General features: G+C 41.6%; 1 protein-coding gene across 3 annotated transcripts in view; it reads right to left on the reverse strand.

The window, feature by feature from the left end:
* FBXL2 (F-box and leucine rich repeat protein 2) overlaps positions 1-22842 on the reverse strand; it is a 51848-nt gene extending 29006 nt beyond the window's left edge. For 2 of the 3 annotated variants that reach the window (XR_011468139.1, XM_070391806.1), the window contains exons 1-2: positions 22788-22842; positions 14924-14985 (exon numbers count right to left, since the gene is read on the reverse strand). Coding sequence is in view for 2 of the 3 variants with exons in the window: in XM_070391806.1 (XP_070247907.1) it covers positions 14924-14985; positions 22788-22790 (65 nt within the window). In the remaining variant the exon portion in view is untranslated. Of the gene's footprint in view, positions 1-10067; positions 10154-14686; positions 14781-14923; positions 14986-22787 lie in introns of all 3 variants that reach the window. The other variant, XM_070391808.1, reaches the window with a different exon arrangement.
* Positions 22843-23218: the final 376 nt, after the last annotated feature.

Below are 23218 nucleotides of genomic sequence, written 5' to 3' on the forward strand. Positions count from 1 at the left end.
ATACATCTTGTCCACAAAAAGCCATCCTACCTCAAATGTCCGTGTTCTGTGCCATATGACCATTCCACAAGGAGCCACAACTTACTGCCAGCTCCATGAGAGACCAGGAGAGGCAGAGAAACAAGTACAGTACAGCAGAATCATACTCCATGCTGGGGTTGGTCTCTAGGTACCAACTGAGGGTGAAAAAGGAGTTAGCTAAGTTTCTCTTGAAAATCCCTTATGAATGTACCACCTTGGAGACCACATACGCTATCACCTCTTGGTAGTATAACAATAACAATAGTTAACATTGACTATGTACTTCCTATGTGCTAGCCGCAGTTGATGTTAGTCATTTAGTTGTGGCGACAATGCTATGAGGTGCCACTGCTATCCCCATTTACAGATAAGGACACTGAGCACAGAGAGGTTAAGTAACCCGCCCAGGCCACACACAGACAGTGAGAGGGGAGCTACGATGTGAACCGAGGTAGTCTGGCTGGAGAGCACGAGCCCATGACTACTCTGCAAGCTGCCGTAATGATGAACGCAGCTGCTTCCCCTCAGGATTGGGCCAGACGCTATTTCTTCCACTGAACAGCAGACGACGTAGTCTGTTTAGTGAGCATCCTATGTGGAAAGCACGTAACTTTAAACACTAGAATCACAGCAACTGAAGCAAGATGCTCACACATTCAGACAACAGAGAGCCAACAGCTGGGACACAAGTCCACATTTCTCATCTCATGCTTAGTGCCCCATCTGATGGTTACTGAATGAAAACGCAGATTTGCTCTAGTATTTACATCATTGTCCCTCTCCCCAACGCCCCCATGACTCTCTGTGGTTGAGTTTGCACACGTCCATCTGCAAGCTAGGACTGCAAAGTGGCAAACTGCAGCCTAAGCCAAGTTCCTGAGTCATGTGTCAGTGAATGAAACAAATGCCCCGAGCGACAGAGCTGGGACACTGGCAACAGAAAGAGACAGAGGAGTTAGATCAGTGGGATACTGAGGTCTGGCTCTTGAAAGTATTTTTTTTCCTGGAAATTACTTCCTACCTCAATTGTGGTAACTTCACCCGTAATTAGAAAAGCATGGCAGGTCCTGGCCAAGCTGGTTAGAGTGTCCTGATTCACCAAGTTGTGGGTTCAACCTCCAGTCAGGGGAATCAGCCAACAAATGCAAACCGATGTTTTGTTTCTCTCTCTCTCTCCTCTCTTCCTCTCTCTCTCTCTCTCCCTCCCTCCCTCCCTCCGTCCCTCTCTCTCCCTCAAATCAATAAATATTTTTTAAAGCACTGCAATGGCAACTTGGTTATCAATACATATGTACAGGGGCATATAGAGTGGATGTACTTCGGACTTTGTATTCTGTTCCATTGGTCTGTCTGTCCACCTTAATAAGACCATTTTATAATTATGAAGCTTTATAATAAGTCTTGATGTCTGGTAATCTAAGTCCTTCAACCTTGTTCTTATTCATCAAGATTACCCTGGTTAGTCCTGGCTATTTGTGGTTCTTTGAATTTCCACTTATGTTTTAGAATCGGCATATCAATTTCCACAAGAAAAATTGATGAAATTTTTAATGGGATTTCACTGAGTTTATAAGAACTTGGGGAGAATTAAAATCTTTAAATATTAAGTCTTCCAATCCAGAAACGTACCAATAACTACAAGAAAGGAAATCTACAGACCAGTCTCTCTTGTGAGCATGATGCAGAAATCCTAAATCAAATCCAGTGATATATAAAGATTTAACATATCATGGTCAAGTCTAACACTGACTTAACATTTTAAATCAATGTGATTCATATTAATAGAACTAAGGAATAAAACCTTATGCTATCTCAAAAGATGAACTGTGGGACAACGATAAGAGAGGTAACATGCACATAATGGCAATACCTGAAGAAATATTTGAGGCAAAACCGAGAAGTTTTCAAATTTAATGATAGGCACCAAACCATGCTGTCCCAAACCATAGATGCAGGAAGCTCAGAGAACTCCAATCATGGCAAATACCAGCCTATAATTTAACTTTTTTATAACATCCTCATTCAGTTTGGTATTAGGTAATATTGGCCTCATGAAATTCCCTTTAATCTACCCTAAAAATATTTTAGCTACTTTGCTTCAAATATTACCCCTCCTACATTTTCTCTATATTCCTTGTCTATAATTTCCTTTATACATACGTTGAATCACCTAATTCCATCTTCTGGGTCTCTTAATCTTTTCTGTATTTCCATATCTTTATTTTTCGATGCTAAATTATGTATACATTTCCCATCTCTATTTTCCAGTTCACTAATTACCTTTTCAGCTTCATCTAATACCGAAGATGTTTAATCCATTTATGGACCCTTATGGTGGATCATTTCTTTAGGTACCTTGTAAAGTTTTATCATGATCTCATTTTCTTTTAAACATTTTTTTTCAAACTGAATTTCCTAATTTGGAGAATCTTATCATAAATATGTTTTTATTTATTTCAGAGAGAGGAAGGGAGAGGGAGAGAGAGAAGTATCAATGATGAGAATCATTGATTGGCTGCCTCCTGCATGCCCCCTACTGGGGATCGAGCCCACAACCTGGGCATGTGCCATGACTGGGAATCAAACCGTGACCTCCTGGTTCATGGGTCGACCCTCAACCACTGAGCCACACCTACCGGGCATGATCTCATTTGCCTCTGATTATTGATGTGTAGAAAGCTCATGCATCTTGGTTTTTTAAATGTCCCTATAAAATTTTTACATTTGATTCTGCCAAGTTCCCCCCAAATTTTCATCTTTCTGGCATAAATTTTACATTAATTTCTAAGCTTGGAATTTCTAAATCATGTATACATGTGGTCAGATTTCTCAAGAAAGACTTTTTCCCCTTCACCCAAAGCCCCGATCAGAAACAAGTCTTTTGTTTGTTTTTCTGGTTTGGTTTGGTTTTAAATTCCCATCTTACATGATGTCAGGAACCTTCCCAGGGTCTCTGCTTTGTGTAGTGGTCACATATTCGGCTCCTCCCCTTGTCCATACAAGGCCTCATCTCCTTTCTCAAGGTAGCAGTAAAATCAGAGCCACTGATAGTCTGCTAACCACTCCAGTTATGAGTACACAGAGATTCTTTCTTTCCTGAACTATATTTACTTTTTGTTTTATCTTATCATAATCATTGTTTCCCTTGTGTTTTCATGCTAGCCCAATTACAAGGTTACAGAATCCAGAAGTCAGGTGTTCTTTTCTTTGATAACAATTAACAGTGTAGTATAGGGTGTCTCAAAAACCATATAGAAACACACTTTCAATAACTATAAAGGCAGTGTTTATTAAGAGACATTTCATTTTCAAAATTAGCATCAGCTGTTAAAGTGTGTATACATTTTTTGGGACACCCTGTACATAGAATGCTCTACAGGGTAGAATACCAACTATCCTTCCCTTCCATTACTGTATCAAAAAACAGCAGCAGCAACAAAACACTAGGTACATGAGCTATTTGATTACACATATGACTTACAGTGCTGAATAATCTGTTCAACCAGAAGTTTTTGCTCTGCTGAATAGAATAAAACCTATATGCCTTATCTTGTATAGGTGAATAAATGAAGATATATGAGGGTGGTGTGTGTGTGTTTGTAGATTATAAGGCTAATATCCTGTACACAACTCTTTTTTTACTGAAAAGCAGTAAGATATAGAAGGAAGAACATGAGAGTTAAAGTCAATAGGCCTTGAAGCCTCAGAACCACACAGACCCTTCACACTCCAAAGCTCATGTTTTTAACAACTGTGGAATCTTGATCAACTCATTCAACCTTTGAGCCTCAGATTTTTCACCTATAAAATGAAGATGATTAAAACTGTTCTACCTACTTTAAGAGATTATGTTGAGTATCAAGTGATGTTTTCGAAATTGCTACAGTGTACTCAAGAAACATTCTTTTTCCCCAAAAAAATAATAATCAAGAGCAAATGTTAGACTGAAGGGGTGATACACACTGAGAACAATTTCTTAAAATAAATAAATAAACAAACAGAAATATCAAGTTTCTCTCAACTGGAAGCAGAACCTTAACAGAACTTTAGGAAAATGTGGAGAACTTTATCACATGCACATCACTGGTTCTGCTGTAGGTTAAGAATGGCAGTAAGCCCCAGAATATGATGACTTTCGGCATTACCTGAGATCAGCTAGAATAACAAAAAGTGATGCCACGCCCTCCCCACACTCTCCAAAGAACTACCTACTTAGAGTAACATCCCCAAAGATGAAAACATAGGCTCAGTTCTTCTGTGCAAATGACTGGTTTTGGAAGTGTGGATACAGAAAATAATTTTTTCCCTAAAGCTCACAAAGCCTGTGTTCATACATTAGTGAAAACAACTGTTCTTTACGCAAATGTTAAATTTGTTTTGTATTGGTTTAGTGATGTTATATACAAGAAAAAGAAAACCTTAAGATCCATGAGTCTTCTTTTAAAGGCATCTCCAAAGAACTCAACTATGAGACAAACGTGTACATTAACTTGAACTGCTGAGATGAGGAGGTTCTGAAACGAAACCACCACTTTTTCTCCCTACAGTCTAACCCCATCAGAACTACACGAGGCAAAGGCTCAGATTTTCTGGAAGGACATGGATGGAACCTCATGTGAACTCTCACACGACAGTAATTATGAGCTGGCACTAAGAGAGTTTACCCTTCAGAAATGTTTCCACAAGTAGGGCCACTATCTACACTTGTTATCTGAATGTGAGAGCTGAGGTATGCTAGAGGGAGATTTATCTTTTCTCTGTGCATTTTTTTACTGTGTCACTTGCTAAAACTATCAAGCATTTTAATTTAAAATCTAATAAAGAAAAGATTAAAGAAAGAAAATGACTCCAGAAGAGCAAAACTAGCCTCACGTGAATGGACAGTCTCTCTTTGGTTTGGACCCTCCATATTTTCTTTAAATATATTTTATTGATTTTTTACAGAGAGGAAGGGAGAGGGATAGAGAGTTAGAAATATCAATGAGAGAGAAACATTGATCAGCTGCCTCCTGCACACTCCCCACTGGGGATGTGCCCGCAACCAAGGTACATGCCCTTGACCGGAATCGAACCTGGGACCCTTGAGTGCGCAAGCCGACGCTCTAGCCCCTGAGCCAAACCGATTATGGCAGGACCCTCCATATTTTTAAGGGAAGTCAAAGCTAAGTTAATTAGTTCATTATTAAAATTGTCATCATTACATTTTCTGATAAAGAATAGTTTATGGCTTGGTTCCAATTATCCTATTACTAATTCATGAATCGAGGTTTCATCATAAATACTGAGCACTAAATAGTAATTAAAATAAAACACATCCTGAAAGGAAATCAGCCAGCTTCTGACTAAATTTATTTAAAAGGCATTTTAACAACAAGAGTCCAGTCAAAGGAAAGAGCAATGACTTCGTGCAAATGCAGGAGTGGAATAACGATGAATCCACTTCTGCCATAATTAATGATAGTGATATTAAAGTATCCATAATCGAGTTCCTAGAGAACGAAAAATTTAATTTTTTAAATATAAGTGGATTGATGGGAAGGTGAAATTTTCCATAGTTAGACAACCAGCATGGAGCTGGAGAGATCGGCAAAGTCAACAATGGACAGGAAATCCAGATAGACTGTATTAAGATTGAATCAAATTACAACAAAAGATGAAGAAAGTAACTCTGAAATTTAATAATAACGAGGTGTGTGTGTGTGTGTGTGTGTGTGTGTGTGTGTGTGTATAATCAAATTTCAGGGAGGAAGGGAGAGGGAGAGAGAGAAACATCAATGATGAGAGAGAATCATTGACCGGCTGCTTCCTGCACGCCCCCTACTGGGGATCGAGCCCACAAGCAGGGCATGTACCCTTGACCAGAATCAAACCCAGGACCCTTCAATCCACAGGCCAACGCTCTATCCACTGAGCCAAACCAGCTAGAGCTTAATAAAAGTCCTTTGAGAAATAAACGGTGAACATAGTAAGAGGCTGGAGCACAGCACATGGGAACAGTTCTGAATGAGAAATGGGAAACAAAATATTCATGAAGATGAGGGACACCTGACCCTACAGGAGAGCCCAGGGGAGATGCTGCACCAAGAGGACCGGCCACAGGGACAAAACCCAGCAATCAGAAGACATCAAGGAAAAAAATAAAATGCAGCACATCCTCTCAGTACCTTTCAAACTTTTCACAAATGGTTTTAGTTGGAATATTCTGATACAAAGACTACATGACACTCTGTGGTCCCGAATAATAAAATTGCATTGATCACCACTCAACCTTGAAAACTAGACCATTCCCCGCATCACTGCACCTACTTTGTGTCCCTCCCTCATTTCCTTTCTCCTCCTCTCAACCAGTCAACGTGTGTGTGATTTGTTCCTTGTGCTTAACAGTTTTATCACAATGTATACATTCCTAAGCAGTAGACCATGTAGTTTTTTCCTTGATTTTTAATCTTATAAAAACAATACATGCTGTATATAGACTTTTGCAGCTAGCTTTTTTCCACTCAGCATCATAACTAAGATTTGTCCATGCCATTTTGTGAGTCTGCAGTACATTTCTCTATACATTTATAATTCACATCATACATTATGTATCACTTTATATTTATCATATTCCACATACCAGTTCATGAATATGTGGTTGTTTCCATTGTTTTTGGTATTATGAACAGTGTTCCTATGGACATTTTTATACATGTCACCAGGTGTACATCTATAGGAGCTTCCTTAGGGCGTACCCAGAAGTAGCAACGCTCAGTCACAGAATGTGCCAATGTTCAACTTCTCGGGATGACAATTGTTTCCTGGATACACACCTACACTCCATTTCCCCGCTTCCCCTGCAGGTACATGAGGCACATAACTGAGAGCCAGCCATGGGAAGTGAGCTGCAGGCAGGAAGCTGTGGTTGAAGACAGCAGAGCTTCCTTCAGCCGGGTCCCCAATAACTGCAGAGAGCAACTGACAGCTTCATTCCCCACCCCACACCCCCAATTCTATCAGGTGAGCAATAAGTACACTTGTGTTGTGTTGAAGACATTAGATGTCTATTAGATATGTATGCCACATGAGCCTACTGTAACTACACTAATACAGAAATACCTTGAGTGGGGTGCTTCCAAAACAGAAGTCTAAAATATGTCACATCTGCCTAGTGGCTGACAGCACAGGAAACATGTATCAGAGCTGGAAATAGGAATACATATCTCCCAGAAAGAAGCTTGTACACTTATACCTAAGAAGTTGATTTATTTAATTAATTTTGCTGCTTTTAAGATTCCTTGTCTTTAACTTTTGACACCTTAATTGTAATGTGCCTTGATGTGGGTCTCTTTAGGTTCATACTATTTGGAACTCTCTGGGCTTCCTGGATCTGGATTTCCTTTTTCTTCCCCAGGTTAGGGGATTTTTTACTCTGTTATGGAACATAAAATCCAGGACAAACACCAGAAATTATAAAATGCTTAAAGGACCTATAAGCACACTCAAGAGGAAAAGAAGATGGCCTTGAACTTAGGGAAAGCTTTAGGTTCAATTAGGTGAAGAAAAGATAAGCAAAAGAGAGAGACTATCAACAGGTAGAAAGAACATGGGAGAGAGCAAGTTAGAAAATGACACTTTCAGGGATGGGAAATAAATCAGTTGCCAGAATATGCAAGGAAGTTGGGAAAGAGTGAGAGATGAGACAGAATAAGAGTTAAGAAGTAAATAGTTCTGGGAGAATAATTCAAGCCATAACAATTTAGAAAATCATAATAATCATCATAGTTTTAATAAAAATATTAGCTTTGTTCATTAAAACCCCAAATTGCCCTCTTATAAAGATTATTAAATTGGGACACTATATAGAAAATTGGATGAAGAAAAAAATATAGAAAATTCAGTAATATTAAAAACAAGAAAAAGGGGGGAAAGCAACTACAAATCAATAATAACCCAATAGGCAAAAATATTAACATGCATTTTACAGCAGAGGAAAATACGTGTGACCAGTGAACATATAGACAGATGCTCAACATTACTAGAATTCAGGAAAATTCAAATCAAGAGACCAATGAGATGCTATTCTACACTTAAGACATGTAACAACACTAAATGTTGGAAAGGATGACACATCTTATCAATGTAAACTGATAGGACCACTTTCGAAATACAATTTAATATTACTATATGAAGTTAAATATTTGTATAGCCTATGACCCTCAGCAATTCTACTACAAGAGAAGCTTGTATATTTGTACCAGGAGACATCTGCAAAGATGTTGACAGGAGCCAAACAAAGCAACATGGATCACTGTGAGTAACATAATTTTGAGTGAAAACCGTGTTTCAGAAGATATACTTTTTTTTTTTTATAAAGTTAATGTAAGTAAATATATTGTAAGTTCCTGATAATATGAGCATGATGGTGAGGAGAGAGAAAGGGCAATGGATTGATCAATGATGAACTGTAGCATTAACCAAGAATTAGAAGTAATCCAATTCTGTAATCCAATTTAACTACAGTTTTTTAAAAAGTTGTAGTAATCATCCCTGTATATACTAGTACATCTTTGCTAATACATCTGTTAGCAAATTCCTAGAAATGGAATTTGTGAATATGTACATTTAGCACTTAGAATTTTCCCCCCGTGGCCTCACAGAATAGTTACATACATATTCCCACCTTTAAAGTGCCTAGAGTATCTGTCTCCTGCCTCTTTGCCAAAACCGGTATCAACTAACTTTGGTTTTTGCCAGTCAGATAAGCAATACTCATTATTTTGATTTATAATTTATACTTAAATATGGGCCTGACTGAGCATCTTTTTATCGGCCATTTTATTTCTTCCTTTGTTCATACGTCTTCAAACTCTTTTTCTAAGAGTTAATCCACTTTTATTATTAACTAGAGGCCCAGTGCACAAAATTCGTGCAGGGGGGGGGGGGTACCCTCAGCCTGGCCTGTGCCCTCTCGCAGTCTGAGACCCCTCAAGGGATGTCCACCTGCTGGCTTAGGCGGACATCCCTCTCACAGTTCAGGATCCCTTGCTCCTTACCACCCGCCTGCTCACTGCTCCTTAGCGCTGCTGCGGAGGCAGGAGGGGCTCCTGCCACCGCCGCTGCACTCGCCAGCCGCCAGCTTTGTAAGCCCAGCTTCTGGCTGAACGGCACTACCCCTGTGGGAGTGCACTGACCACCAGAGGGCAGCTCCTACATTGAGTATCTGCCCTTTGGTGGTCAGTGCGCATCATAGCGACCGGTCGTTCTGATCATTCTGCCGTAAAGGTCGCTTAAGCTTTTATTATATAGACTAGAGGCCCGGGGCATGACATTCATGCACTGGGGGGGGGAGGGGAGGTCCCTCAGCCCAGCCTGCACCCTCTTGCAGTCTGGGACCCCTTGAGCGATGTCTGCCCCTGGTGGTCAGTGCATGTCACTGGCCGTTCTGCTGTTTGGTTGCTTTGCATATTAGGGTTTTATTATATAGGATAATTTTTGCTTTATATATTGAAGAACATAACCCTTGCTGATAATGCATATTCCAGTTATTTCACCCACCACTGTGCTATTTATCTTTGCCACATTTTACTATTCATAGAGTCAAATTTACTAATCTTTTCAGTTGTAACTACTGAACACAGAGTTTTTAAGTTAACAGATCCCTAACATAACATCATCTCCACAGATTCTTCCTATCTGGGGAGGTTTATTGGTGTTTCATGCCATCTCAGTGTAGATTAAAAAAAAATCCAAGTCATCAGAGTTTTAATGTATAAGCATCACCCCAACCCAGACTGAAGAAATTTTGCTGTTGACATGATCTGGACTTAATTGTCAACCCTAAAATAGTTTATAATAGTACACAGAGGTAATTAAAAGAATGGGCCTTTAAGCTTCTGTATCTGATTCAACACATTAATTCAGTCTTGTATTGGCTTTATGCAAGGCAAATACAACTATGAAATGAATGAACAACAACAACAACAAAAAACACCTCTTTAAAAAGAAAAATCTGCATAGATGCTCAAATTTGAAATTGCAGTAGGTACCCCCACAAAGCATCTTACCTGTTCAGCTGTCTTGGAATATATATATAAGGTATCACAGACAGCAAGAGGTGAAGGCACCAGTCCTTGAAAAAGTCCACGGAGTGCTAAACCCAACCAGCAGGCAAGGACACCCACTCAATGATGCCCCAAACACCGCACTGCTCCCCAAGGTCCCAAAATTACACATAAGCACTGGGCTGTAACTTAATGATTGCAACAAAACCCACAATTATTTTTGCCCAGAATTTAGAATTGGCTTCTAAATTTTAGAAAAGGAAAATTTGGAAATTTATGCGCCAGTCATTTTATAATTTTCCCTGGCAAACTAGTAAGCTGGCAAATTAGACGTAATTGTGTAGTTGATTTCATTTGCCCAGAATTATTAGGCTCAGCAATCCTCTTTGGGGCAATCAAACCTTCCTTCCTCAAGCCAACAAACGCTATTAGTGCTTAATTATGTCATGTATCCACATACATTTAAAAAGGGAAGAAAATGATATAAAAAAAATGGTGATTTAAGTTTTTTAAAATGTCTCTAAAAAGAGATTTATTTCATTATTGTACCTAACAAGAGCTTTGTCTTCTTAGAATGTTTAAAAATATTTACTCCCAATAAATCCTACACAAATATAAAATTATATATTTATTCATGTAGCACTCCCTATGTCCTGCGAAGTAGTACATGTTTTTATTTCATCATTAACATCTGAAAGCAACCGCAACAGAAGTAAAAACTTAAGGTCAAATTAATATTAAAATTTATAATGTGAGTTGGGGGTCAATGTTTGACTCACATAAGACTCCTTTTCTCAAAAGAGGAATAATGGTTCCTTCCAAGACTGCCTTGTTTATAATGCAAAATAATTATTAGCTGTCATAACACCGCCACCAATAAGCCCTAGTAGATGTCGGTTTACTACGAGATAGTAGCATGCCCTTTCCTCTGAAACTGAACCAGTCCAGGCTGGTGAAGCACTGAGCTACATTAACTTATTTAATAACCAAGTTCTCCACCGAGGTATTGTTAACAGTAGCATAGGCTAAGGTCCATATCAGGACAGCTTGCTCTTATCAGTTGTTTGCATTCAAACTGACCACACTATCAAACAGCACTGACTAAGTATTCAGGCATCCAAAATTTATATTAATAACAATAAGCTAACATTTAGTTAACATTTATTAAATGCCAGGTACTCTAACAGCTAGCAACAATCCCATAAGGTAAGAAATATTACTATTGCTGTTTTATTTTATTTCTTTATTTTTGGTTAATCCTCACCCAAGGATATTTTTCCATTGACTTTTAGGGAGAGTGGAAGAGAGAGGGAAAGACAGAGAGAAACATTGATTGGTTGCCTCCTGCACATGCCCCAACCAGGGCCCGGGCCAGAGAGAAGCCTGCAACCAAGGTACGTGCCCTTGACCAGAATCAAACCCAGGACCCTTTGGTCCCCAGGCTGATGCTCTATCCATTGAGTCAAACCGGCTAGGGCACTATTGCTGTTTTAAACACATGGAAAATTACGGCCCAAAGAATTAAGTTACTTTGTGGTCACAACCAGTAAACGGAGAAAGCTGAAATCTCAACCAAGTCTGGCCCCAAAAGTAATATAAACAATAATGATGAAGACAAGCATATGTAATAACAACACAACTCACTAATAGATATTTAGATAACAACAAATTAAATATCCCCATTGTTATAAGCATTACATAACTGACTCCCAAGGAAGAGTGAAATGACAGGCTGCATGGCTGAACTGTGTGAGAGCGACGGGTAGAGAGGAGAACCTGAATACCTTCCATTTATGAGTGAAACCTGGGTAGAAAAAGCAAAATTACAAAAACGTGTTAAATAACAAACTGAAAATGGGTGGTAGAAGAAATCTGTGAGTTAATAACACTGAGTTGTCTTACAACTAGCAAGAAGATGATCTGATGAAAAAAACTCACAGATTTTTCTGAGTGATTCGAAGTAACATAAATAGATGAAGAAAAGCACATAATCCCAGGTTGTGCTTGTGAATGGTTCCAAAAAGGAAGCTGCGGCTTCACTTGATGTGCCCAGTGATGGAAGCTGGTGGAGAATTTAAGAGGGTGGTAACAGATGTAGTCAAAAATGGCAGAAAAGAAAATGAACTCAGCTACAAGCAAGATTCTCAGGTCAAAGAATCACACCTATTGCTGAAGTAAGACTGCCGGTGAGCAGGAATTCAACAAGAACAGGGACCACAGCCTGCAGGGTCACAGAGGAGCCTACAATAGGAAGCCAAAACATAAGCCTAGAACAAACCAAAATGAAGGCATCATTTAACTGAGCAAAAATAACCAACACTTAAGCTCGCGAGGCAGAGACCACTGCACGCGCTCACGTGACTGGGGAATTAACCGATGGCTGGAGGAGCATGGCTGCTTTGGTAACAGGCTCAAACCCTTCAGAAGTTTGCTCAGAAAGGTTAGCTAGGCAAGGGGAGAGCTACTATTGCTTGTAATAGAAAGTCTGAGAGTAAAATGGCAGAAATGACTTAAAGGCCAACAAAATTAAAACACCGTGATTGGCTAGAGTTAGTTTTGAGACTCGTGAGCCAGAGAAGACCTGTATGGCAGCACCTGACAACTTAAATCCCCCCGAGAGACTGGAACATAAGAACACAAGTGAATAGATACATTATGTATATTTGCTCTCAAATGGCAATTAAAAAAAAAAAAAGATCTGTGTATGAGTCTTGTGGGGCATAATTCAAAAACTGTAACGCCAGGATTCTTAACAGCTGGCTCCATCATGGGTCTTTAAAAGAACTACAAGTTCTAAAACAGCAGTTCAGAAATCACCCTAGCACAGAAAGTAATATAATTCCCTTCCCCTTTATTAAATATATTTTTATTGATTTCAAAGAGGAAGAGAAAGGGAGAGAGAAACATCAATGATGAGAATCACTGATCAGCTGCCTCCTGCATGCCCCCCACTGAGGATTGACCCCCCACAACCTGGGCATGTGCCCTGGACCGGAAATCAAACCGTGATCCCCTGGTTCATAGGTCGATGTTCAACCACTGAGCAACACCAGCCAGGCAATATAATTCCCCCTTTTTTTTGGGGGGGGGGGGGGTCAATAGATAGAAACTGCTCCATGACTGAGTACAGTGTAAAAGCTAAACCTACCAGAAGGGAAAGCATACTAAGTTAGCAGCGCTCACGAGTGGAGTTTAATCACACCCCATGATGACTAAGATGGGTCAGCCTGGAGCTGGTTATGATTCCTCAGAGCAAAAATGACATATTCGTATTATAGCTCGATGTCTGTGCTACATGTGCAGACCGGGAACGAAACACTGGACAATACTAGGGGACACCGTCCATCTTGTAGTCTGTTGTGGATGGCATCCCTACGGTTGTCTACCAACAGCTTGCCCACCCTAACCCAGCCATACTGGTTCTAGCGGCATTTGGCGCTAAACCGAGACCTTGCGGGTTTATATGATAAACATATCATTCCTTCCTTGTTACCACTTGCTTAACTTTAAAATGCCCTAAAATGCCAAAAATATTGTCTGACCCAAACAACTATTTGTTTTATTGAAATAAAAGATAGTTGATGCATTTTTCACATGATCCTGTCGTGAGTTAATTTTCCTTTTTATTAACAGAGTAGAGTGAGCTCATGACAAGAGTGACAAACAACACCTGATGACTAATGAGACACCCTCAGAAGCCCCGGAAGCGTGATCACCACCACAGAGAAGCTAAGTCCTCACTCCATTCCTGGCGGACAGCAGAGATTAGTCATCTGTGGCATTTACAGTGACTCTGTGATGAACTCCAATATGTAAACAGAATTCATACTCATTCCCCAGAAGTTAAAGTGAGATTTAACACAGCCAGGGAATGGAGTCATCTGGTCAGTCTCTTACTGTGCGTCAGCATTTCCCAAAATTTTTTCCATGGAATATTAAGAGGATGCCATGGCGAGTTTAAAATGCCACAGCTATCCATTGTGGGAGCATCGCTATGCCTATTGGCTTACTAAGGCTCTGAGAAGTCATGCAGTAAAGAAATTGGCTTTGTTAACCTAGTGTTTCCCATACTTATTTGTTCACAAAACCTGGTTTTTCGTTTTGTTTGGTGGAACATCAAAGATATGAGAAGAGTCTGGGAAATGCTACTCAAAGATGACCATGGATATATGTATTAATAACTAAAATGTTAACAACCAAACTAAAATAAGATTTAGCTGATGATTGCAGAGTACTAAAGGAAACTTTAGTGCAGGGTCAACAAATGTTGGCTGAGAGCTCTACTTGGTAAAAATGACAAGGAAAATGCCATTTGCTACATATGCAGGGATGCCAGAAACAAAGGACAAAAAGCCTATTTTCTGTAGTCTCACTGTCACTTAGCACACACTTCTCATAAGATGGATAAAAACATGTCAATATTTGGGCTGAGAACATTTTAAATGCTCAGTAAGAACAGAAGTGTACTTCTTTTAAAACCAATTTATCAGAAAACAACTCAATGTCTAGGACTTCAGGAGCTCAGAACCTTAATAAAGTCTCTCCTCGTATTATGGACTACATTGGGATTATCTACTGAAACCGAGACAATGGCACCTACTGAAGATTATTACAATACTTACCACATTACAAAAAGAATCCAGACCAATGCTATGTACATACTTAGTACATTCTGGATTAGACCAAGTAAAATTTAACAACAAGCTGAACAGCATTCTATAAAACAAAAACAAAAAGTCGGTTAGGCCACTTCTGGCTGTTTTTCTGTGCTACGGACTCACAGTGAGAAAGAAGACTGTCTTGGAATTTGATGACGGAATCAAATCTGAATTCTTTATCTAAAGTTTATCTGCATTTACCTTAAAAGAAGTTCTTTTGGTAACTTTTTGTTAATAAGGCCTTCATCATTATTTGAGAAAACCTAAAAGAAAGAAAAAAAAAAAAAAGGAAACCCGTTAGTGCTCCTCAATTTTTCTTCTTTAAGTTACGTGTTTTTTAGATCAGAACAGCCCCAATTACTGTCCTACAGGTATGATACCAATTTCATGAAGCCACCACACTTCAATATTGATAGCTATAAGAACAGTATATACCCTTTCACCATTTTTATAAAAATTGCAACATCCATTTCTATATACCTTGTATTGGAGGTTCTAACCAAGGTTATTAGGCAAGAAAATAAATAAAAGGCATCTTGTTGGAAAGGAAGAAGTAAAACAATCTCTGTTCATAGGTAACAATCTTGTATATAGATAATTCTAAAAAAAAAAATCACAGAAAATTCTATCAGAACTAATCAAGGAGTTCAGCAAGGTTGCAGGATACTATATAAAATATACAATATATCTACATTAATAAAAGAGAAACATGCAAATTGGTGTCACTCCGCTACCCTTCCCATTGGCTAATCAGGGCGATATGCAAATTAACTGCCAGCCAAGATGGCGGCCGGCAGCCAGGCAGCTTGAAGCTAACAGGAGGCTTGCTTGCTTCAGTGACGGAGGACTCCAACGTTCCCCGCCTGCCGCTGCCAGCCTCTGAGCTTGCAGTTTGAAACATTGTTATAAATACAGAAGCTAAACAAAACCCCAGAAACCTGCTTTCGGCCAGCCAGGATCTCAGACCTGGAATTGAAACAGTGTATCGATTATAGAGCCCAAACTAACCAGATACCTGCTTTCAGCAGCCAAGGCCTAAGAGCTGGAGCCAAGCCTCAGAGCTAAAGCTGGCCCAGAATTAAAAAAAAAAAAAAGAAAAAAAGGACAGGTTGGGAGCTTCAGTCACCCGCCAGCCTGAAAACAGCCCTCAGCCCCTCACCCAGACTGGCCAGGCACCCCAGTGGGGACCCCCACCCTGATCCAGGACACCCTTCAGGGCAAACCAGCCAGCCCCCACCCATGCACCAGACCTCTATTCTATATAGTAAAAGGGTAATATGCCTCCCAGCACCAGGATCAGCGGAGCTGCCAGGCCTCCTGGCACCGGGATCAGCGTGACAGGGGGCAGCGCCCAAACCCCCTGATTGCCCTGTGGCTCTGTGTGTGACAGGGGGTGGGGCCACAACCTCCCTATCTGCCCTGCTCTGTTCGTGACAGGGGAAGGCACCCCAACCCCCTGATCAGTCCTACTCTGTGCCTGATAGGGGGGAGCTCCCCAACCCCCTGATCGACCTGCGGCTCTGTGTGTGACAGGGTGCGGCGCCCCAACCCCCTGATCGGCCCTGCTCTGTGTGTGACAGGGTGCGGTGCCCCAACCGCCCCCCCGCACGGGCCCTGCTCTGTGTGTGACAGGGTAGAGCCATAACCTCCCCATCAGCCCTGCCCTGAGTGTGACAGGGTGCGGCGCCCCAACTCCCCTATCGGCCCTGCTCTGTGCATGACAGGGGCGGCGCCCCAACTCCCCAATCGGCCCTGCTCTGAGCCCGACCAGGGGCTGCACCTAGGGATTGGGCCTGCCCTCTGCCACCAGGGAGCAGGCCTAAGCCAGCAAGTCGTTATCTCCCGAGAGGTCCCAGACTGCGAGAGGGCACAGGCCAGGCTGAGGGACCCCCCTCTCCCGAGTGCACAAATTTTTGTGCACCAGGCCTCTAGTTTACTATATAAAAATAAATTATATTTCCATATATATTAGCAATGAACCACCTGAAACTGACATTAAGAAAACAATCTCATTTACAACAGCATTAAAAAGAATAAAATACTTAAGAATAAATTTAACTAAAGAAGTGCAAGACAGCCCTAGCTGGTTTGGCTCAGTGGATAAAGCGTCGGCCTGTGGACTGAAGGGTCCCGAGTTCAATTCCAGTCAAGGGCACATGCCTGGGTTGCTGGCTCAATCCCCAGTAGGGGGCGTGCAGGAGGCAGCCAATCAACGATTCTCAAACATCATTGATGTTTCTATTTCTCTCTCCCTTCCTCTCTGAAATCATTTTTTTTTTAAAGGGGAGGGGGGGAGTGCAAGACATGTTGAAAACTTATATAAAACATTGTTGAGAGAAATTTAAAAAGACAAATATACTCACATCCCATGTTCACGAATTGGAAGATTTAATAGTGTTAAGTTAGCAACATTTCTCAAACTGATCCATAGATTTAATGAAATCTCTACTAAAATGCCAGCTGCCTTTTTATTGAAAAATTTAAAAGTTGATCCTAAAATCAATATGGAAATGCAAGAGACCCAGAATAAACAAAATAAAGTCATGCACTGCCTAACGATGCTTGGGTCAATGAAGTACCACCTATACAACAGTGGTCCCATAAGATCATAATGGAACTGAAAAAATTCCCATCACCCTAAGTGATATCACAGCCATCATAACATCATAGTGTGATGCATTACTCATGTCGTTTGTGGTGATGTTAGCGTACAGTGTTTATAAATTGTGGAGGCATTGGAACACTCATACACTAATGGTAGACCCATTTTGGAAAACAGTATGGCAGTTCCTCAAAGGTTAAACATAAAGTTACCATATGAACCAACAATTCCAACCACAGGCAACTACCTAAGAAATAAAAATGTGTCCATACAAAAACTTGTACATGGATGATCATAGCAGCATTATTCGTAAGAGCCAAAAAGTGGAAGTAATCCAAATGTCCATCAGCTAATGAATAAAGTGTGGTATATCCATACAAGGGAAAATCATTCACCAATCAAAAAGAATGAGGTACTAATGTATACAACAGAAATGAGCCTTTGAAATATTATGTCACATGAAAGAAGGCACAAACAAAAGGCCACATGTCGAAGAATTCTGACTCCACAAAACCTTTCCCAGTGACTGCCCTGTTCCACTTCCTTAGACACCTCTGCTCCAGTCCCATCTCTTTCAGAGCCACTCCAGCGCTGGAGTGGCAGTGCTGAGGTAGACAGGACAGGGTGGAAGTGAGACACCAAATGAGGGAGGGAAGGCACAGGTCAAAGTGTAGTCCAACCCATGGCTGTCCATATCTGAGTTTTCATAGTCTGCGGGGACGGGGGTGGTCAAGTAAAACCTGCAGGGTGTCATTAGACATTACAAATAGAGAGTTTGTCATAAAATAAAAAAGGACTTGCTGGTTCAGCTGATAAGACCCTGAGACTCCTAATCTTGGTGAAGTACATCTAAGCCAGGCACTGGGCACATTCTTTAGTTTGGAGAGAAGCCATGGTATAATGGCTAAGAAGCCAGACTTTGAAGACCAGTTGAGTTCAAACCGTGGCTCTGCTACTGGCCAACTATTTGACCTTGGGCAAGTTGCCTAATCAATCTGAGAGTCTTAAATGGGTATAATGTCAATCTTCTAGGGATATTGGAAGGATTAAATGAGATGTGAAGTAATCAGCCTAAAACTAGGCTAGTAGTGAAAGGCTCTATGAAAAAGAATTATTGTTACAATTAAGTACTAAAAGTTATGCTGCAATCCCAGTGCAGACAAAAGGGAGACCAAGACTGTCAAGAGTAAAAAAAAAAAAAAAAAAAAAAAAAAAGAATAGAGAAAGCTTTTCTTTTCACAATCTATTAATACAGATCTCATTACACAAGCTCTCTTGACTACACGGCAAATAGACCAAAACTGTCCTTAGACGTCAGATACACTTTATTGTAAAGTTTCCCCTCCACCTTGTGCTTCCCAACACCAGCATAGAAAGGAAAGTGCCAAAACAGGGGTGAGTCCGAGAGAATAAATGAAAATGGGAAGACTGCATGATCAAGTATTAAGCAGTAACAAAAACTTGATGGCAATAAATATCCTAATGTACATTTTGACCCGCATGAATTAAAATTGAAACCATTATTTGATGTCTTTTTGCAACAATTTTAGAACATACAACTCAAACAAATGTAAAAATTACTATTAGAAAAAAACTTGGAAAATAAAATTTTACTTTTTAAAAGTTTTTTTAAAAATATATTTTATTGATTCCTTACAGAGAGGAAGGGAGAGGGGCAGAGAGTTAGAAACATCGATGAGAGAGAAACATCGATCAGCTGCCTCCTGCACACCCCCTCCTGGGGATGTGCCCGCAACCAAGGTACATGCCCTTGACCGGAATTGAACCCGGGACCCTTCAGTCCGCAGGTGGACGCTCTATCCACGGAGCCAATCCGGTTAGGGCACTTTTTAAAAGTTTTATCCCCCAAGTCTAAATGGCTTTATGTAAGACACTGGTCTTTGTGATTCACAAAAAGTAGGTGTCAATTCCTGAACACAAACTGAAATGACAGGAGGAATTTTCAATGCTATTACAGCCATGAATATGAACCCTAATCTTATAACCTGTCTTCATCAATTCCTCCTCATTTCATCTTTGTGAAAGAGGGGAGGGAGAGGGAATAGGGGGGAAGCTAGGCCAGGCTACTCTGTTCTGTAGCAGCTATTCCATTACCAAGAACAACAAAATACAAGTATTCGTAAGTGCTCAAAACATTAAAATCTAAATAAGAAAGAAAACGAATTTACTAACATATATATGGCAAATATATTGTTGACCATATAATGATACACTATATATGACAGTATAATCTAGTGTTTCTATTAGCAGGTTCTGTGACAAAGTGCCTGATTTTGAAATCTGGCTCAATTTGTCAGCTGGGTGACCTGGGCAAGTTACTTTACCTCTCTGTGCCTCTATTTCATTGTCTCTAAAATGGGAAAACGATATCTTCCTCCATAGGGTTGTTGTGCTGGTTAAATACGACATAGGTGCTTAGAAAACTATCTCACACATAGAATATACAAAATAAATTCAAATTCAACAATCAGCTGTTGTTATTTTTATAGAGGCAAGAGAAACAAGAGGCTTAACTGCAGAAAATTTCATAGAGAAATAGTTAAAACAGAATTCCAAAATGCACACGCAAAGTCCTTTATATCAACTTCTAAAGTTGTGTTGAGCCCTGGCTGGAATGGCTCGGTGGATAGAGCATCGGCCTGTGGACTGAAGAGTCCCGGGTTCGATTCCAGAAGGGGCACATGCCCGGGTTATGGGCTTGATCCCCCGTAGGGGGCATGCAGGGGGCAGCCAAACAATGATTCTCTCTCATCATTGATATTTCTCTCTCTCTTCCTCTCCCTTCCTCTCTGAAATCAATAAAAAGATACTTAAATAAAAATAAATAAATAAATAAATAAAGTTGTGTTGAAATGCAAGCATTTAATGAAGGGTAATGTTATAATCTTGAATACAGTTTTGGGGATCATACAGGCAGCCTCCTCCTGTCCCCTCCTATGCCATTCATTTCCCACCTTCCTCGGAGCCCAGGCATCAGCTTCTCACTCAACTGAATCCCTTCCATGAAATAAATTCTTAACGTTTAACAATACACAAAAAGCAAAGCATTTTTTTTTTAAAAAGCAAAGCATTTCTAAGTCTAGCAAAGCAACCACTAATATACCACTACAGCAAAATGCTTTTATTTTAGCGTCAATAAAACTCCAAAATTCACAAGTGAGTCGAGGTGTACTGTGGGTCAGAATGGAATGGGTGGAGGAAGGAGAAGAAAAAGAAAATGGCCAATAGGAGGAATACGAGATTTTGGAGAGCTGTGGACATTAATTCCTGAATATGCCTCCTTTCTCCCTACTATATCTGCAAGGGCTTTTCTCACATATCTTTCAATCTACGTACAGTGGGGCCTTGACTTACGAGTGTCCCGACTAACGAGTTTTTTGAGATATGGCCGATTTTTTGCTTTGAGTTGCGAGCTAAAATTCGGGTTACGAGCCAGCTTCAGATACCCCACCACTAGTTGGCGCAGCGAACGTCACAGTCAACGCCACAACATCAGCTCAGCATCACGTGTCTCACTCTTTCACTTTTTGATTTGACATACGAGTAATGTGAGTTACGAGCTCCGTCACGGAAAGAATTAAACTCGTAAGTCAATGCCCCACTGTATATAAAAGCCTAATATGCAAATTGTCCCCTCGACCCAGAGACCAGGAGTTCGATCGCTCGCTATGACGTGCGCTGACCACCAGAGGGCGGCGTGGAATGAAGGAAGGCCCTAACCGGCCCTGATTGCCGGCCAGGCCTAGGGACCCTACCAGTGCCTGAATTTCATGCACCGGGCCCCTAGTAACATATAAAAGTAAGTCACTGCTAGCTTTAAAACACAAGAGTTTGGTAAAATTCATTTTCTGAAATTCTTTCTGGCTCCGTTAATTTGTCACGTTAAAGCCGCTCAGCATTAAAAAGAAACACAAAATAAAGACATTGCTGTTAGTTGTGGTTGATGTGCTTTTCCTGTTACCAACAAGCTGCTCACCTGGCAATTGTTTTCTCAGAGTCAATGAGGCATACAGACCATCCACCTTCTCTTCCTACTGTGCCTCTCCTTAGCAAGAAAAGCCAGAGCCCGCCAGGGTTCCCAATGGTAGGCTTTCTCCCCAGAAAGCCAACGGGCACTTGAAAAGCACCCTGCACTCTCAGCTTTTCGTTCTTCCACTAATCTACACTAAATCACTGACGGTTTAAAAAACAAACAAAACACCAAAACACTGTTTCTTAAAAATAGGCATCTCCTTATTACCACCCCACCCCCTCAAACCAATACTCTATACCAGCGGTTCTCGACCTGTGGGTCGCGACCCCTTTGGGGGTCGAACCACCCTTTCACAGGGGTCGCCTAAGACCATCGGAAAACACATATATAATTACATATTGTTTTTGTGATTAATCACTATGCTTTAATTATGTTCAATGTGTAACAATGAAATTACATCCTGCATATCAGGTATTTACATTGCAATTCATAACAGTAGCACAATTACAGTTATGAAGTAGCAACGAAAATAATTTCATGGTTGGGGGTCACCACAGCATGAGGAACTGTATGAAAGGGTCGCGGCATTAGGAAGGTTGAGAACCACTGCTCTACACCAAAGGTGTGTCCCCAACAGCGTCCTCTCCTCTCTTACAGCCTTGGGGGTCGCCTCTGGGGAAAACACACCTGGGTTGGCAATTTCCTGAATCCTGTCTCTTTAAGACCCCACCTCGGCCTTCCAGGCAGGTGTTCAGCAGCGAGCGGGCTCCGTGGGGGCCGGCGGGATGCCCACCGAGTTACTGATCAGAGGATGGCTGACGCTCACAGCTACTCCTCATTAAACCCCTGCGGGTGGGCACTCCGCTGAACGCCGCCAGCTTAAAGCCCCCATGTTTTTCAAAAGGAGGGGGAAACTCCAAAACGACAAGTTTAAATGTCCCCGTACTAAAGAGAAAAAACAACCTGCCAGAAGGATGAATCTGAAACACATGCACATTATTCTACTTTTTATCTATAACTGCAGAAACAAGACAGGCAGAAGCACGGAGCCTGCAAGAAATAGTGTTCATATGAATATATAGGATATTGATACATATCCTTTTTTTTTTTTTTTTTTTGGTAACCACACCCTCTCTGGGTGGCTTCCCAGGCAATGCAACGCCAAAATAGCGTCACGCTGTCCGGCGGTCCGCAGGGAGGAGGGGGTCCCAGCAGCGACCCAGACAGTCACGGGCAGAGAAAGCCGGGTCGCGGGCGCCAGGGCCGGCGGGCGTTCCGCGTCCTCCGGGCTCCCCTCCCCCGGGCCCGCTCAGCCCGGCACCCCGCGGCCCCACAGCCTCGCAGGCCGCGGCCCGGCCTCCCCGCGACCCCGCCGCCGCCCGCCGGGACCTCGCAGGCGGCCGCGCGGCGACCCAGCTCGGGCGGGGCCGGGCGGGCGGGCGGCGGGGCCGCGCGGGCCACACACTCACCATGGCCGAAGAGCCGCCAGCGCGCCCACAGCCCCGAGTCACACGGCGCCGGCAACGCCCGTTGTCCTGGTGACGCCAGCTGGGCGCCCCGCCCCGTCCCCAAGGTGGGCTCGGGAGTCTGCCATTGGCCGACGGCGAGCACGTGACGCCACAGGGTGGTGCCCTTAGGACCGCCCCCTCGCCCCCTGTGCCTGGACTCCTGGGCGGGGCCTCTTCGCCTTCCCTAGGTCGCACCTGGTCGGTCCATCATCACCTTGATATCCCGCACCTGACAGATAACCAAGCAGCAGGCGGCCAGATTCTTATGGAATTAAAAAGAAACACAAAAACAAATGTGTGCTCTATGCAAGAAACAGTTTACACAGGTAATACATGATTAGTGAAGACGTTCTAAGTGAACTATAACGAGAATGAAAAAGAACAGAACCATG

This window comes from Myotis yumanensis, unplaced genomic scaffold (genome assembly GCF_028538775.1).
Source record: "Myotis yumanensis isolate MYYU_CA2020_CCGP unplaced genomic scaffold, mMyoYum1.0.hap1 SCAF_14, whole genome shotgun sequence".
Lineage (NCBI taxonomy): Eukaryota > Metazoa > Chordata > Mammalia > Chiroptera > Vespertilionidae > Myotis > Myotis yumanensis.